The following is an 18946-nucleotide window of genomic DNA, read 5'->3' on the forward strand; positions in this document are numbered from 1 at the left end:
ATTCGTTTAACTTTGTAACCAGTGTCAAAAAAATAAATTTTATAATATAAAAGGTAATTTTTGATCTAGTTTTCTGAATCTCAACGTCATTTTTATTTGCTTAAGTTAGATCAACCCGACTGTAGATATATCAAGAATAGTAAGTAATATTTATGTTTACCTAGGAGGATGTCGTGGACTTGGAGGTTCTACTGTCAAATCAGGTAAGCTGAGCATCGATGTCATTCCGTCACCTGGCGGCATCACTCGCAGCGTGCTCGGGCTGGCGCTTGCAGCTCTTTTACCCCGTCTTCCACGGCCGTTCTTCCTATGGCCTACACGCTCACTTTGGGTACTCCTAGCACTGTAATCGCTCATAGCGCTCTGAGCTCGTTCTGAATGCTGGAGGAATTGAGTACTATGTGCGCTTTGTACGCTCTTAGATCGTTGGACATGTTGAATTTGGGCGCTACGACTGCTTTGAACGCTCTTGGCGCGTGGAACGTGAATGCTACGACCTTTCTTGCCTTTGGAGTCTTCAGAATCACGGCTGAGGACTGCGGCGTCACCGCGTAAACTGGGTAGTAAAGGAAATGGTACCGGAATCGGTATCGGAATACCAACAGCCATCTGTCCAATAAAAAAATTAAATAAAACAAATGAATAAAAAATTACGATGACAAATGTAATTAATAAATTGTTGTGGTAAACGAAGTATTCTGCCAGTATGCAGAATGTTAAATGCACCGTGTGACTGATCGTACATTATCCCATCCTTATGGGGCTCCACTGAAACAAATTACTTATATCTAAGAGAAAGAGTAAGGACAACATTTGGTTATAAGCAATGAATGAATTGATAATATAATACATACAATAATATAATATATGATTTATGATACGCCACGCATGTTGGTACATGTATGTTTCATAGTTACCGATTGCTGGGTAATCAAATGCTGACTTTTTGGTTGCTGGGTTATCTGCAGCTCCGATGGTGGTCTCGGATTACAGTGCACCCGATTAGCTGTGGACTGGACTACCGGGTTCGAAATTACGACACGTCGCAAAGGTGGTTCCTCAACTATAGATATTCTGACCGGTTCCACTATTTCTGGTGGCTGATACAAAGGTTCTACCACCAGCGAAGGAATTTCTTCCTCCATTATTGACAGAGGCATAATCGGATCTTGGATGTTTGGTCCTCTGATTATCGCTTCGTGTATCATCGATGGTTGTAGCGCTAATTGGTAAATCACCTCTGGCCTTATTACCGGTTGCTGCAGAGCCGGAGGTTGAAGCACGGGAGATCGGCTTATCTGAGGCGATAAATATGGTGGTGGTAACAGCGACAACGGTAGTGGTGACTCGGCATCCTCATCTTCCGATATGTCATCATTGAATGTATCTGAAAGTGTATCTCGTTAACATAATTAAAATTGTTGATTATATTTTAAAAACAAATAACCTAGTTTTGTCAGTAATAAATCTTTGTATAGTCGATAATTTGAAGAAACCTATTCTTTAAAGTGAGTAAAAAAGAAAATTGATGACTAGAACCTTGACAAAATTTTTCGATAGATAAATATTGTAACATAGTGTAATGTTCTACCTTCGGATTCCAATTTTTCAAAAGGAATCTCAATGGAGTCGCTCAGGCAGTACAGTCCTCTGCTGGTACTTGGCTGCGGTTCGTCGCGTGACGTGGCACTACCAAGATAAATACAATTTTAACCAACGTTTAGCCTTTTTTGTTGTGTATATTAAAAGTAAAACTACTCAAAATAAAGAAAATAGTCGATGAATTTTAACTATTTACTCATTTTTGATATTGGATAGAAATAGACCAAAAGGTCATGAAATGGCTTCTACGGACAGTCGGAACTATTGGTCTCTTTGTATTTTGGTTTTACTTTATTGCTGTTATAATTAGTGGCGATTGACAAGAGAGGTGCGAGGTCTTGCAGTACTCCATGTATAGAATTGTACTTACCTAATAGACTTTTGGAGACTAGACATGCGGGATGTACGGGAGCTCCCAACGGTGGTGGAGGAGTATCTACGGAGGACAGGATTACGCCAGCGGCGTGCTGCGTCTATGTTGCCAGCGAGTATGGCTTCAGTTACTAGAAAATAATTTTGATTGATACAGTTATGTTCCACATTTAAGAGTACTGCTACTGTGCACTCCTCTAGTTGCCTCGATCTAAATCATTTAAATCTTCTTTTATTTCTATTTAATACAATGAATTATCATTTTTAACTTGTTTACCTTAAAGGTAAAAACAAATTAAAGTTTATTTGGTATTGCCAAGAACAGTATGCTTTTGGGATCGCGAATTATTTTAACAGTTGTTGTTTGACAGGCAGATAAAAATTAATTTTCTTGCATTACTACCGAAACGTTTTAATAATGCTAAATGGTGAACTGATAAATTACTTTGAAATGTGTCCTCCGGAATGTTCATCATGTCGTACTCTTGGTTCCTCGTCATTCTGCCGTGCAGCATGATTGCTGCCCACTCTCGAGCCTCCCTCTCAATGGCTATCTCTTCTGGAGTCATCTTCCTCTGATAACGATCCCATAAAAAAACGTCAATTTATTTCTTGTAATTATTAATTTATTTGTGGTTATTATCGATAATTCTGTGTATAGTCAGTTTGTTACATACTTTAGCAAAATTATGAATGTTTTTCACCCATTTTTATGACTTACTCCTTATAAATGAACCGGAAAATCTTTAAGACGTCTGCCATTCCTTTGATGCAATTTTGTGAGATTTAAATATTTATAGAAAAAGTAGTTACTAATTAGTTGGGCTCTACTTTTTTTCGTTCGATAAGGTACTAAACGTAGTTTTGTCTTTGAAGTTTTTTGATGTTTCAGGTATTTCAGCAGGGCGCCCTCTATACTTGTAAAAGTATTTTATAAAAGGGTCTAAAGTAACAAGCAGGATTCGTAGCAGAAACCGTGTCGGGCGTCAAGTTAGAGTTTGCAACTTATGACGATAGATGGCCATAAAACTGCTAAATATTATACATTAGTTGGCATTTTTAGGACATAATTTCATACAAAATTAGATTCATTATTTCATGTGATATTAAATCACCTCTGTGGCGCAAATTATATTTAAATTTTGCACACATTTGAGGACATGCTTGGGACACTACTTTTTATGCATAGTTGTATGATAAAAGTTATAGGTTTGAATACAATGCTTTAATTTCATGCGGTTTGTTAGAAATCGAAAGAATTAAACTAATAGTTATACCAATTTTAAGGAAGATTCGGCGGAATCTGGTACGCCTTCTTTTCGATGGCCGTAAATAATAACAAGTTCGTAGCTTATTTTGGCTTCCTTTATTTTGTGATCCCAAGTTTGGAGTAAACTTGTCTGAAATTATTAAAAGTTAGAAAAATACTCAATCATAGGAAAAATTTATTGTACTCGTATTAGTTACTTAACCACTTACTTTATGTGCGATTTGAGTTTTTTCCTCTTTAGAGGGTTCTGATAATATAAAACTATGGTAAGATGAATGAAAATCATCGACGGCAACAAACACTAAAGCTACCACTTCTTTGGTGCCGCGGCTGTACTTAGGATAAAAGTGTAAACGGTCCAACATGTACTTTGGTCTAAAAACAATACATTAGTATTAATCATAAAACACAAACTATAAAACTACCAATATTTTAAGAAGTTATCGTCAATTTGTTGCCAAAGTTTACCTTATCATTTTGTACATATATGGGCTGCCTTTAGGCATCTTTTTGCAAATAAGCATCATATCCGTGAATAAAAAAACTCGAACGTCAATCTGTAACAGTTTCTTATTTTTTACTTAGATATATAAATAAAGTTTTAACGCTAAATAAAACATGCACTATAATTATACGAAATTCGCAAACGAGTAGAATTAAAGTTTAGAAACACATAAAATACAATATATTACAGAAGTAAATTGAATTTTTACTTTAATAAGGCATAAGTTTTTATAATACTAGATTAGGATTAAAAAAATAAGAACAAGATTTATAAAAGATAATTAACGCAAGCCGCGGCAGGTGAAAATGAACCAGTGTTCTTCCTGAACTGAGAGAAGAACACAAGGTTCAGTTGTTGTCATTTTTCTTGCCTCTTTATTGGTGTTATCTTTGAATCGCAGGTCCCCGTTGAATACCACACATCTATTTATGTCCTGTATTACGTGGATCATCGGGGCCTGAAGATCTAATTGGTAATACAGTCTATAACATCGTTCCATTTCCTCGTCTTTAAATTCCTGAAAGTGATACATTATTGTGAAAAAAATATGAAAATTCAGTGAATATTTAATAATAAACTATACATTTTATTTCATCGTTGAAAATATATAATAAATATAAAAAAAAAAATATGAATTGAAGAGTATGTTTTGCAAAAGTCAAATACAAAAAGGTTAAGACAATGCGGTTTACTTTAATTTCTATTAAATGCAGGAAATATTTTTGCTTTAATTGCTATTATTATTGAAAAACATCTCATGGATTATTAGGTAAAGGGAAATTATTTCAAATATTCTTACCAACTCATATGCGTCTATTAAATTAGACATCGTCATAATTTTATCTTTTTCTTCGCGTTGTCGTATGCAGCGGTTGATATGCTGCACGAAGCTTTTAACAGTTGTTTCCTTTACGACCAAGAGAAGGCGTTATTAAACCTTGCGTACATGTTTACATGGGATACACCATTCAACCGCGAAATACTCTTACACTTCTCATCATTTCTTTTTATAATAGGACGGGGACGAGGATTATAAAAAGGGATTTCGTCATTTCACTAATAAGACGCCATGCATAATAAATCGTTTACGCCTGTCTTCTGTAAGAACGTGGTATTCAACCGTACTTTTCTATATTTATATAATTTGTTCTCTTCATTCTCATCTTGCTAATATTATAAATGCGAATGTTCAGATGGATGGATGAATGGATGTTTGTTTGAAGGTATCTCCAGGACGGCTGCATGGATCTCGGTGAAATTTGGTGTATAGGTAGGGCATAGATTGGAAGAACACATAGGCTACTGATTAAGTTTATTTTATAATTTAGTGTGGACGGAGTCGCGGTCGACTGCTAGTTATACATACGAGTATAAGCGAAAACTTACCATAGAATTAATAAGTTCACGTGCCGTGTCTTTTTCAGTATAATGGTGTATTCTGTTTATAATTAACGAATATTTAGTAATACGTTGCATTGGTTTTGCCAACATGTCTGCCAGTTGGAGTCTGGAATAAGCAATAATAATTAACAGACAGTAAGACTTCTTAATTAACATTTTTAAATTAATTACATTATATGTATTGTAAAAAAACAAATGATCAATTAGACAATAAGCTTGTTTTTATATATACTGTTCAGTCCACCTGATTAAAAAATCCTTACTTACCGGTTGATCTCCTTCTGTTTATGACACCATGATAGATATGACATAAATTCCGTATTACCGGCGAGAGACCGAAGATATTCAACGGCTCTTGATTGGTCCATTAAATATGTCTCGTATGATTGAAAGTAATCTTCGATATTGTGAAAACCTTCATACATTAGCTCCGGTTTCAATCTGGAATAACATTGTTATACGTGATATGCAAAATGTGTGACGCCAATAACAAAGTAACATGTGTCAGATGTATCCATCAGTTGACAACTTCTATATTTCTGATTACTGTCCTATCTTAACATAAGTAAGAATTATTAAATATTAAAATACAATATTGCGTTACTCTATAAAGTGTCGGGTATTTTACGGAAATAAAATTTAACACTTTTTAAAATGTTCTTTTTTTAGATTAGCGTACACCTTTTGGCTATATTAGTAACGTTAAAGATAAGATTTTATTTTGAAGTACTTACGGTCCGCCAGTTTCTACGCTGTCCAAGATCATAGGATAGAATGTGGCGTTCCAGAACTCAAGGCTGGCATTATACAAGTCCGGAATGTTCGAAAAAAGTCGTTGTGTGTCGACTTCTAGCATAAAACTAGACTCTTGAAGAGCGTGTGCTGCCGCCATAAACACCTGAGAAATTGCCCTTGATTGGTATAATTTTTCTAAAGTACAATCATATTAATCAGTATTTATAAATATGATGCATATTTAAGTAACCCGGGGGTGCTTCTTTGCATCAATATTTAAATTTGTGTTATACGATTTTAGGCCTTTTGACATTTCAAAATGGGGGTTAAATAACTGTAAATACATAATTAAACTTGTACGATACAGTTGAAGACAGCACGAAAATTTTAGGTATTGATTTGTGCTGTTAAAGAACGTATGACGAACTAGGCTTTAGTGCAGTTTACTTTTTAATCTTACTAAAATGTCATCAAAATCTGCCCTGTCTATTTAGTGATTCAATATTCCAGTTTTAACATAAAGCGTAAGCGACGTCAAGTTGTTGTATTTCTCCCTATTTAGCACGAATAAGTAAAAAGTCAACTAATTAAGTGGTGTTAAAAGCAGAGCACTGAATATCCTATACTTTTTTTCCACCGTCTGTATTTTACCGGAGCGATGTTTCTGTAACTTTTGCGTATTTAATAAGTACGGTGCTGCATTCAAAATGAAACGCGTACTCCGATTTATTATGTATTGAAAGTTATGATCATGTATTTCTAGTGTCGTAGTGCACGTATATATAAGAACAATGTTGTTATTTCTTTTTTTTTAAGCCAATGAGGGGCAATGGTTGGCAGTATTGTTTTTTCACAGGCGCTACGATAGTGGAGATCCACCGCAATATCAAACTTAAGGGAGAACAAGGAAAGTTATTGCAACAATTGGTACTCGACAACCAATATTTTAACACTTTAATTAGTTAAGTGTTTTCAAAACGCTTACCACAATGTTGCAAAGTTTATTTCGTTAAAATAATCTTATATTTAGGCTTATTGCTAGAATTGTTCAATTAGAAATTGTTTGGTCATAAAATAAAACAAGTAAAAAGACATAATAATAGTAGAATTTACCTCAACAAGAGATTTGAGGTGCCTGATGTAATCAGCCTCTGTGTTAACGAGCTCGCGTATGACAGCCTGCTGCGACTCCTCGGACGGCGATAAATTACCTGTACAAGTAATATTAACATATAGCAACTGTGAGTTTCCACTGTCTAAAAATGGAAAAACATATCGTTATCTCCAACTTTTTCATAGACAATTATGACAATATGTTTGTGCATATGTTTCGGTAGTGAAAACCCACGGTAATCGTTTTGTTATAAACTAAGAAAACATATCTTAATATATATAAATCTCGTGTCACAATGTTTGTCCTCAATGGACTCCTAAACCACTTAACCGATTATAATAAAATTCGCACACCATGTGCAGTTCGATCCAACTTGAGAGATAGGATAGTTTAAATCTCAAATTATAGTCGCAATTTTAATTTATTGCTAATTATTTGTCTGTTATTATTTGACAGTCACAATTATCTGTTAACTCCAAATGATTCTAACAGATGTCGATACCTTTCGACTGGGTCGAGTAAGTAATCAATAGATGGCGCTGCTATGGTAAATCTACGAACGTGTCATATAAGCTACATTTATTTTTATCTATTTTTCATACCCCAATTAAGTTTTTTTTAAGCGCGGGTCGCGCGAGTCGCGGGTGACAGCTATATACTCATATATACATATATACATTAGGCGTAAATATTGTAGGTAAGATTTTTTTAATAGGTATTCCTAATTTGTTTGCTGAGTCGTATAATAAAAAAATGATAAGAGACTGGTTGTTGTGGGCGGAAGATGAATTATTTGTAAGGGGGAGCTTTTGGGTCGCTTTGTATGGGTACTTTGACTGGTCGAGTCTTTTAAGGGTACTAATAATATCAACGACGTTGCATATTTTTATTGGATCATTTTAAAGACAAGTCCTTATGTTATAAAGTGTTAAACTTTGAAAAAATGTTGGGTAAGTGGTCCTTATCTAGTCAAGAGTTCTAAAAAGCTAACCACTTATCTAAGGTAAACCTAAAGACATGAGTTTTAAACGAATTATAGCTAAATATTGCTAAGATTATGAGTTTTGGATTACTTAGACAAATGGAAGTTTTATGCACGATCATAACATCAGTAGTATACTCTATTTATAAACAGACACTGTTAGAGGTGCATGTTATCTATCGTAAAAACCTGCCAATCTCATTGTGGCTGATATTGAATATACGAAAATATGTCTCAATTTGATCGATGTGAAGTTAAATTGAACGTCAAGGATGATAAAATAATATTGAATCAGAAAAAAAGAAAACTTGAAAAAGCTGAAAGTATAGCGTTAATTGATGGTGTTACTCCTGTGATTTCCAAAGTGGTACAGGTGGAGTACAAAGTAGGCCGTAGGCTACATCTAATGCGACAAAGATTATTTATTACCTGTGGGTAATATTATATTACATTTAGTGTGTTGAATCTTACTAGTTTTAGTAACATTTAGCATTAAAATTACAGCTCTTTTTAACATACATATTACTTAGATTTTCTAGTGTTCAGGGGAAACGTGTAATCAATCAACTTTATTTTGCTAATCGTCTTAAGAATAAAAAAAATTGGGCCGCAGAAAAGGCTATACACAAAGAAAGGGCACTTAAGCGCCAAATTGCGGGATTCCTTCAAATTAATAACTCAAAGCGTAATAGAAATTTCACTTTAAACGATGGCGTATTTATAATAAGAGTGGGTCTTAGTCTCAATGTCACTTGGCGCAGTCAGCATTGTAAGAAGTGCTTATGGCATTGAAAAGTGTTGAGTAATATTTAGAAATGTTTTGATATTTTCTTGACTAATAAACTAATGTTTGTCACAGGTATGGCATATTTATTGTATACTAGCTGTCGCCAGCGACTCCGTCCGCGCGCAGTTAAAAAAAAAAAGATGAAAAATAGATGTTGGCCGATTCTCAGACCTACTGAATATGCTCACAAAATTTCATGAGAATCGGTCAAGCCGTTTCGGAGGAGTACGGGAACGAAAACTGTGACACGAGAATTTTATATATTAGATATGATAATATAATAATTGTTATATCAGCGTAGAAATGAAAATGATCATAATCCAGCTGTAATATACATGTTTGCTACCCATTTCACTAAAGATATTTATCGATCTAAAACTTGTCATAGCAACATGTTAAGTTTTGATCCTAAGTGGGAAGGGAATTAAATTCTTTTACTTCTTCAATTTGATGGAATAATCGATGGAAAGTCAAAAATCAAACCGACAAAAAATTTTGTGCCACAGACTAATGACAGAATTAACGCACGAATACTCTTCGTTTTAAACTCAAAAGTTCACTGATTGCTCGAGCGCACGCAAGTAACAAACCGAAACGTACTACTCGTTGTATGGATGACTTTGAATAAAGTTTTGAAACCGAAACATTACGTCGAGCAAAAATACAAATTCGCATTCAAAAATCTTCAAAAGTCAAAAACATGTATCATTCGTGTATTTACTTACACGTACACATAGTTAAACAAACACTTTTAAATCTGTTTCCTCTTGATGGTGTTTGCATTTCATTTATTTGGGATGTGAAGCTTTCTCGTTCAAACTCATATAAAAATGTTATAAATGTACAAAATAGTATTTCAAAGGTTGAAAAGTACTAATGTTATAACCATTCTAAAAGAAAAATATTAAGCATTTACGTTTAATATTTCGGTATAATGTAGATTGAATAGAGGAAATGAAATCCTTTGTTAAATAAAATCGTCTTATCAAATCCCATTATTTAGCATATCTTTGGCCATATCATGCGACTACCATTCCTTTCTTGTCTTCTACGGTTTTCCAGTTAGAAATCATTGTTTGATTACGGTGTATTTCACAAAATCCAACCATATTTTCTTTGTTCTCCCATTACAGCAAAAAAAAAACTATGATTTTCAATACTTACATTTCTCGTAATACCGCTGCATTTCATCAGGCCGTTCGGCCCAATGTAGGTATTCCAAAGACTGGTCTGGGATGGTGATAGCCGCGAAGCCATGAAGAGGCGGCACCCCGTGTAATGTGAAATCATCGAGCTTGGCTTCCAGCTCGAAGTTTGGCTGAAAACATAAAATGCAATTAGATTACATTTATTTACATTTCTACGACGCGCTGTATGTACCTATACCAATGGGGCGACCTCAACTAATGCAGAAATAATAGGTCATTACCTTTGAATTTGTCGTTCTGCAGTACTGGCCATTTCAAATCAAAATTATTTTTGTTTGGCTAAGAATTCTAATTTCAGATTAATTTTATTTTAAAAACATGAAATACTTTTTCTAAAAGTAGTCATTTGTTTATTGATTAGTGTCATATTTTCTTACAATACGGCAATTTCATAGGTAAAGACTTAATATAAGTCGTGCCAGACCTTAGACACGTGTCTACTTGCTTAGTGTAAATTGTTGTGTATATTAATTTGCTTGTGAACTTCCTATACACCAAAAATTATTTCATGTCCATATTACAATAATAGCAGCATAATCGTCATAATCCACTTTCAAATAAGCACATCAAAACTAAACCACGTCAAATAGAACATAAGATAGCTGAATTTATTTTTAAACACAGTACCTGATCAGCATGCACTAAAATTTAAAAGCACTAAATTCATACATGCTTATTTAATGGTGGTCCAAACGATGTGAAACGGAAAATATGTCAATTTAACATAACTTTATATTTCCAAAACTGCTTCGTTTGGTGCAAACTATAATTCTGATTACAAAAACTTATAATGATGTGCCAGTTAGAGATAAAAATTAAATGGATCACAGTTACGGAGGTTAGTTTTAGTTTTTGATTTTTTTAACTTCAAATTCATTTTATAGCCAAACGTTTTTAATTGCTAAAGTTGTCTATTCCGAGATGTAGCCATGACAATCAAAATATAGTTAAAACCGGTGTTAACAAAAGAGGAGGTTTTTGATTCGATTTTTGCATTAAAATTATCAAATAGTTTATATTTATGAATTTACTTTGTTTGTCGAAAAAAAATTAAGTATCTGTGATCCGACCATGATTTGAAATAATGGAAATGTTGCGTGATTCTATTCTCAGATCCATTTTAGTATCTACAAGTAATTGTAAAGTTTCCTAAAAGTAATCACGGAAAGTTTTATAAAGATGTAACGTTCTCTTCGCGAACAATATACCCTTTTTTAAGTTCACGTTAGGCTTCGGGTTACAAATGTTGACCTTACAACGTTGGCCTTTGTACTTGACATTTAGCGTATCGTAAGGTATACATAGGCTTTTATGCACCGCAAATTTTGAATTGAAATCGCATAATACCGTGACATCAGAGTCACGTCAATAACACTAAAAGTACTTTAAAACTGTTCCCGCATATTGAAATTGAGGTTGGGGAGAAATAATATTGAAAAAAGAAAATTTAATGATGAAGTTATGAATACTTACAAAATATACCAAAGGGACCGAAGAGAATATTGGGAAGAGTTTGGGTGAGTATAATGTCCTCATAAAATGTGTCTGTGATTTGAAAAATAACGAAAGTAAATTTAACATTAATTCACTTCCATGTTTTTGCGCAACGAAATTATCTGAATAATACGAGCCGTCTTCAAACAAATAGTAATAAAAATAATTTAAAGTTATTTCCTCATTTTACATTATTTACTGTTTAGTTTTTATTGAATTTGGATTTAACCACTGTATTCCACTGGTAAATTCCTTTCATATGTCAAAAATATGTCATTTTTTGAGGCGGACATTTCAGATACATTTGAAGTGATACTCTACTAGTCAAGCTCTTTCATTTGATACCTATGTTTGGCGGGTTGCACAAATTTTTTTATGTCGTTTGCCATCTTGGACTTACAATACAATACAGTGAGAGCGCAAATTAAAAGATTAGTAATATTTGAAAAAATGGTCTGTCCTGTTTTTTAAATGTAAGCGTTAATTAAATCCTGTTATTGGAGGTAAACACTTTATTATTAAATGACCCGTCTGCTATTTATAATAGCTGTATAGCTCAACCTATTGTTTATGAGGATCGTTGAGATTTTGCCAATGTTCGTTGACCATGAATTTGCCTTTTCAGCTTTTCTTAATTCGTCTTTTTTGTTGTATTTTCTTTTATTTTTTGTCCTTTTTTAAAAGTTGACGTGAATATTTGAAATTATATTTAACTCTGCGTTACATTTTTTTTTGATTGTATGATTAGTCACGTATCATGTTCGCTAACTTACGTTTTCTGTTAAGCATAAAAGTTTTATGATTGAATAACCCATAACCAAATTCTTTTGTTAGGTAAAAATCAAATCATTTTAAATTTCAAACCAGTATTTTTTTTTACTGTCGCGGAGGGAGGTTTGATATTGTAAAGCAATTAATTCTTTTGGTTTATTTTGGTGTATTTCTACTTTCATTAAGTTGTTTTACAACTTAGTTAATTAATCAATTTTAAGTTTAATTTATTTTTATAAATAAGATCCTATTTCCGTAACTTATTTTGTTTGTAAGCCAAGTAGATTAAAAATTAAACTGCATAAAATTCATCGCTGCTGTGTTATACATTTTACATTTTTTTAGATCTCGAGTTATATTGAATTACTGTAATCATTTGTTAATTTAGAAAATTTCTTAGCTTTCTTCTCACGCTTAGCTAAACTAATAATTCTGATGTGAATTTTATATTACGCTAACATAATACTATTTTTTATTTCGTGATTTTTGAAGCATTAAAATCAACTGACATACATATGTCCTTCACGTTTGAATTATTTAGTAATAGGTTGAGGTTTAATATAATGTCAAGTTAAAAAACTAAACATATCATAATTTCACAAAAAGAAATCCGCGGACCGTTGAAGAGTTATTGCCGGAAAGTTTACGTGTACCACCTTATATCAAAAGTACTTTGTATCACCAAAATTAACTAAACGTCTTTAGAATGATGACGATAGACGATTTTCTAAACAACTTGATAGTGCATTAATACTGTAAAAATATTATATGTATAAAATTTTATTCACTAACATATTGTTACTTAAGGTAATTTTATTATTATTATCCCCATATTCATTTATTTTCTGATTTGATACATTTTTCTTAATATAATCTAAACAATAAATTACTATTATTATTATTAATGTATTTATTAACTAAATTTATATTATAGTTTAAATAATCCGATCAATTAGTAAGTTTCGGGCCAGGGTTTACTTATAACTTAAGAGCGAAGTGTGTATTGTTACCGAAATAAACGTGTGCACTTAAATATTAAATCATTTCCATCAACTGGTGTTAGTAACCGCATAGAGCTCGAGTTATTAATGCTATTTATTATAAATAAATAATACTATTGCTGGTACCCGGCCTTTCTCTGTGTGAATTCCAATATTGCACAATAATAGAACAGTAGAGCCGTCAGTGTGTACTGATTATTGATTTATAATTGAGTAATAAACAGTTAATACGCACTGACGGCTGTTTCTCTTCTACATTATGGAAAAATATATTTAAATGAACATTTATTCTCTCCATTTTTCTGTCTTCTTCAAATGCTATAGTGAGAACAAATACCAGATACGACACAAACTTGATACAAACAACACATGCTACAGATTATACAGATACAGATTCAGCTGCAAGCCATACTAAGCATAAAATAAAAAACATTTTTTTGCTAATATTCTACGTACAAATTAAAGAAGTAAAAATTACAAGATAAAAATTTTACCCAATAATTTTTGAGACAAAAATCAGTTTTGGCTGCCAAATATTTCAGTTTGTTCGTATTTTGTAGTATTGTTGTCTAGTATTACTATGATTTTATTTTATTGGTTAATGAACCAATGCTAGATTTGGTGTGTTGTCCACTTTCGTTTTTGGACGGACCGTGAAACAACACAATTTTAAAACAATTTTTAAGTAAGTCTTCATGGAAATTAATGTTACTAAGTTTGATGAAATAAAAAAGTTGTTCATTATGCGGTGGAAAAACCTCAACCTCAACTCAAGTGGGCGCTTGGCTCAAGAGGGTACTGTTTTTCGCGCGTATGTATGTGAATTTGTATGTATGACAATTTCAATGAAACTTAATGTGGACTAAACAATCGAACCAATATTGGCGAGCGAATGAGATGTTGTACGATTAGAATACTTCCACTGAGTGTCATAGAGGTACAGTGAGTCTGTTTTTATTTTTTTCAACAAATTTGACCGTACCTTGGTGCCTTACCAGCCCTACAGCACATTTGCGAGGTTATAAATTAACTAACGAAAATACAATCACATCTAATTACATCCATTTCTATCTACTTGTTGAAGTAAATCATTCATTCACTCACTGTTTCGGCACGGCTGCTACACACAGGCGATTTTATGCCTGGTAGCTTGAGTTTTTTCTTATGAGTCGCCATGACTGGTCACTATTTATGTACTTGGTTTTTAAATTTCATTGCCGCAAATATATTCGCTGCAAAGATTTGTACAATTTAAACATTCAATCTTGTTTAAGAAAGCAAAAATTAATCGCTTTTGTAACTAATAAAAAAGAAAATAGGATAAAAGTTTAGAAGCTTAGAAGGACGAAAGTTAAAAAGTAAAAGTTTAGCAATTAAAGTAAGGTAAAGAATAAAACTAATAATAAAAAAATTATATTATAACTAGTTATTAAACTTTTGCAAAATTAGTTCCAAAGTAAATATCACTATAATTTTAATTAAGAAATATGTATTTCATTAATTAAAACTTGCGATTTTTTTATGTATAATTTCAGTAACTCGTTTTGAGAACTGAGACTGATCTTGCGAAATTCTAAATACCTATTGTTTTAATTACGATCGGCAGAAGAAAATAATTACTGAGATTGAATTACAATTTTATAAAAAGCCATGGTATGTACTTTTACACTGTGAAGGCTCAAAATACACCGTCAAATTAAAGTCAATTCGGATTCAAAAATTTCAATAAAGTTAGGGTAGTTTGAGTTAGTTAGATTATAAGTTGTGAGTCAAGGTTGCGGGAGTGCACTGGATGCGGGTGGCAAAGGACCGGTCATTGTGGCAATCGATGGGGGAGGCCTACGTCCAACAGTGGACAAATACAGGCTGGCAATGTTGATGATGATGAGATTATAAGCATCATATTTTAGAATTCTAACGCTTATATACTTTACATGAGTATAAGTATGTAAGTACATACTATAAGTAAGTACATATGTTAAAAGAGTAGGTTAGTAATGACCTACTCTTTTCGTTCATGTATTTAATAATAAGGTTTACCAAAAAAGAAAATTAAAGCATTTCCTTCCTTGTTCAAGATGTGTGAAAACTTAAAGCAAGATTCGCCCTTGGAATGCTTAAAATCCGTTTTTAAAAGATAAAAGACCAAGATTTTTAAAGGTGTTTAAAACATCTTTTAAATATCGTTAACAACACTTTTGGATGAGATTTCGTATGACATAAAAGTATTTGCTTCAAAATGTTGCCTGTTTTAACAAATTCCTAGTATTCACAGTTTTTAGGCTCGGGTTTGTAAAACTACGCGAAAAATATTTGGTCAGCAGCTGAAAAAGTGGTTTCTTTAAATCGAGGAGGCAGTACTTAACAGAATAGTGACAAGAAGTAGGTAATGTTATTTATGCGCCTACGCTGCGCCTACAGACCCGCATCATATAACTAATTCATTTCCATAAATAGTTAACCTTTTAATACCAAGTACCAAAATTTTCATGCTTTGGAAATCGAACTTTTTTGGTAGAATTTTAAGTGGATTTATTTTTTAGGTTTATATTTGCTGTCGATAATCATTTGATTAAATAGAGTGAAGTCTCTCAAGGGGTAAGTTTCCGCTTTAAAACTATAACAAAGTTTTGATTATTAATCAAATAGTCGGCCAAGAATTTAAAACCCTCGGGATGACAACGAGTCTTAGTATTGAATATTGAACTGTGGCATGTGACACTAACTGTAGATGATTGAAAATTCTAAAAATGATATTTCTCCCATTTAGGTGTAAAATTGACAAACGTTAGGAAAAATAGAAGCACCAGAAAGAGTAGTGGTAATATTGAAAGAGAACATCAAAAGAGTTGAAGAATGTCATTGAAATGGTGGCTATTAAGACAATGTTCGTCGAAAAGATGCGTAAATCTATTTATTAAAGTAGGCTTGCAGACTAGATCGTACTAAATGGCTATTTGATCCCTGTCTACCTTTGTAGTTAATACAATTATATATTTATTAGAAAATGAAATGCAAAACTAAAGTGAAAAGTAGCAAGTTATGGTTGGGAAATGCGAAAATATTACGGATTTTTTACGAATAATGTAAGCATAAATGCAGTTCTGAATATGCTCGGACCGAATTGCGTGCTAATCCTCCATTTACTGCTGTTAACGTTAACTTAAAATCCGAAAGCCGCACACTAAGAATTTAGCTTTAGGAACGTGTTATCCAAATGGAAAATATAACTCGAATTTGCGACTTCACATTATCAGATTACTTGATAGAACTAAATGCGTTCACGTTAGTATAAAAAGATCTGTTTTTATTTTTAGCTGTAAGTTGTCCACTGTCAAAACTACGAGTAACTGGAAATAACGATATCGTGGCCGTTTGATTTAACATTTATCATACGAATATGGCAAACGAGTTAGCGGCCGTCTGATTTCGCTAAAGTAACAGGCGACTACTGCCTACATACATCTCTAACAAGTCGTGATGAAAATGTGTTGACGATCCTGTACTTACTGAATGAAAAACGACTGTTTTTAAGCACAATTTGTAAACCATTAATTCTTCATAATCATCACCACAGTTATAATCATTACCCCAGTCGTCCACAGGTGAACATAGGACTAATTACTTTTCAACTTGTTTCGGAAATAATATTTATTGTTAAGCAACAAGCGCGTACACGTAGACGAATAAATACAGAAGAATCAATAAAGGTGTGCCAGGACTGTGACAAAACGAAATCTAACTTTTAACAAGTATTTGAAATCATTGGAGATTATTACTATATTAAATTATTATTATTATAAAAATTAATAATTAATTAATAATAGCTTTAACTATCGTAGGATTTTTTTTTATATCACAACGTATTTTCGATTTTACTTATTGAGCTTATTTTACTTACTTACTTTTATTGAGCGTCGGTGGCTCAGGTGTTAAGTACTTGACTTGCAATCTGTTGGTACTGGGTTCGAATTCCGTAATGTACCTACCTACGAAGAAATTCAAAGATATGTGTGATCTCTAATCTCTAATTTATCCAATTACGGGCTTGTGTATTTAATTGTATATATAGTACACAACTACGGATGTCGGCCGTGGAAACCAACGCTAAGAAGGTATTCGGTAAAGTCTTAGTTTTTTCAAAGATTAATGGCATCTGATTAGAAATGGTGCAACAATGGTAATACATTTCAGACGACAGTTGTACACAATTACAAGAAATGAATGAAAAAGAAGCCACTGCAAACGTATTGATTAACTAAAGGTTGAGTTGCAATGGTTAATTACGAATACAAGAACAAAGAACCTAGCATAAAGGAACGAAAGGCCTAAAATTGGATGTCGTTTGCGAATGGAATTAAAAAATGATATAAGGAATTTTTCATTTTTCTTCTTAGAATTATATTTCATAAAAAACATACGAATGTATTTTTTAAATTCGTTTATTATGAACATAAAGAATTGAAGCTTATGACCGGGTATTACAAGATACTAAGAGTATCAGTAGATAGGACTAGAAAAGTCTCCTCAATTGTAATGTTGTTTCAATATATAATAATATAACGTTAAACGACTTTAATAGTGATTTGTTATATAAAAAAACATAGTTTATGGTTTCTATTTCAGTAACCAATAGCAATAGCCTATTTCTTCTTATCGGCTAGCCATGCGACTCAGTCTGCGCGCGGTGTCGTTTTTTTCTGGCTGTCAATATCATTATATGTCCCCGTGTTACTGCCGCACACATAAACTACTTTCCATTATAAGTCCTTCCAAAATCGCTTCAGCCGTACGGAGATTAGAGATATGCACAAAAAAAAGAACTATCAGTCGCTGCCGCGCCATAGGAAACGTAAACGCGGTTAGAGTCGAATGGCCAGACGTTACGTTTGATTTAAAGACAAAAATATTACAAGTTTATCGAAGATGTAGCCATTAATTACTACTATTGACGAATACAGTTTCAATCATTAGGAAACATAAAATATAAACGATAAATCTACCTTTCATTAATGTGTAATGCGCTCAAAGTAATATAACTTTAAATCAAAATGAATAGTCACTAGGCGCTGCTGCAGCATAAAATTGAAACGCAACATTACTGAGTTATTTTGCTTAATGTTACGCTAAGATCCTCAAATGATTGAATAATAAAAACAATCTAAAAAAAATAATAAATAATTCATAACTTTATTATTTCAACATCAGCTCACTATACGTTACCACTGAGGGGCTCAGAGTCTACCCTAAGTTAGGAGGTGAGTAGGCCATAATCAGCCACGCTGGCCCAGTGCGGGTTGATTGACTTCACACACATCTTTGAATTTCTTCGCAGGTATCTGTGCAGGTTGCATCAAGAAGTCAAGTCGAGTCATCAAGAAGAAGGATAAATGTACATATGTAAATCTAAAATCGAAAAACACATCGGTACATTACGGAATTCGAACCCAGTACCAACAGATTGCAAGTCAAGTACTTAATACCTGAGCCACCGACGCTCAATAAAAGTAAGTAAGTAAAATAAGCTCAATAAGTAAAATCGAAAATACGTTGTGATATAAAAAAAAATCCTACGATAGTTAAAGCTATTATTAATTAATTATTAATTTTTATAATAATAATAATTTAATATAGTAATAATCTCCAATGATTTCAAATACTTGTTAAAAGTTAGAGAACTATAATATGTCATATAAGAATTTTG

At 32.8% G+C, this 18946-nt stretch overlaps 1 protein-coding gene across 1 annotated transcript in view; it reads right to left on the reverse strand.

The window, feature by feature from the left end:
- Positions 1-18946, reverse strand: part of LOC106716982 — a 36875-nt gene that overhangs the window by 7749 nt on the left and 10180 nt on the right. Inside the window, exons 5-19 of the mRNA XM_045686118.1 lie at positions 9933-10086; positions 6999-7096; positions 5885-6048; positions 5418-5591; positions 5136-5256; positions 4549-4656; positions 4120-4266; positions 3713-3801; positions 3454-3619; positions 3252-3374; positions 2420-2549; positions 1973-2105; positions 1592-1689; positions 918-1387; positions 161-609 (exon numbers count right to left, since the gene is read on the reverse strand). Of these exons, the coding sequence (XP_045542074.1) occupies positions 161-609; positions 918-1387; positions 1592-1689; positions 1973-2105; positions 2420-2549; positions 3252-3374; positions 3454-3619; positions 3713-3801; positions 4120-4266; positions 4549-4656; positions 5136-5256; positions 5418-5591; positions 5885-6048; positions 6999-7096; positions 9933-10086 (2624 nt within the window). The remainder of the gene's footprint in view (positions 1-160; positions 610-917; positions 1388-1591; positions 1690-1972; positions 2106-2419; positions 2550-3251; positions 3375-3453; positions 3620-3712; positions 3802-4119; positions 4267-4548; positions 4657-5135; positions 5257-5417; positions 5592-5884; positions 6049-6998; positions 7097-9932; positions 10087-18946) is intronic.

The sequence above is a fragment of the Papilio machaon genome, chromosome Z (assembly GCF_912999745.1).
Source record: "Papilio machaon chromosome Z, ilPapMach1.1, whole genome shotgun sequence".
NCBI lineage: Eukaryota > Metazoa > Arthropoda > Insecta > Lepidoptera > Papilionidae > Papilio > Papilio machaon.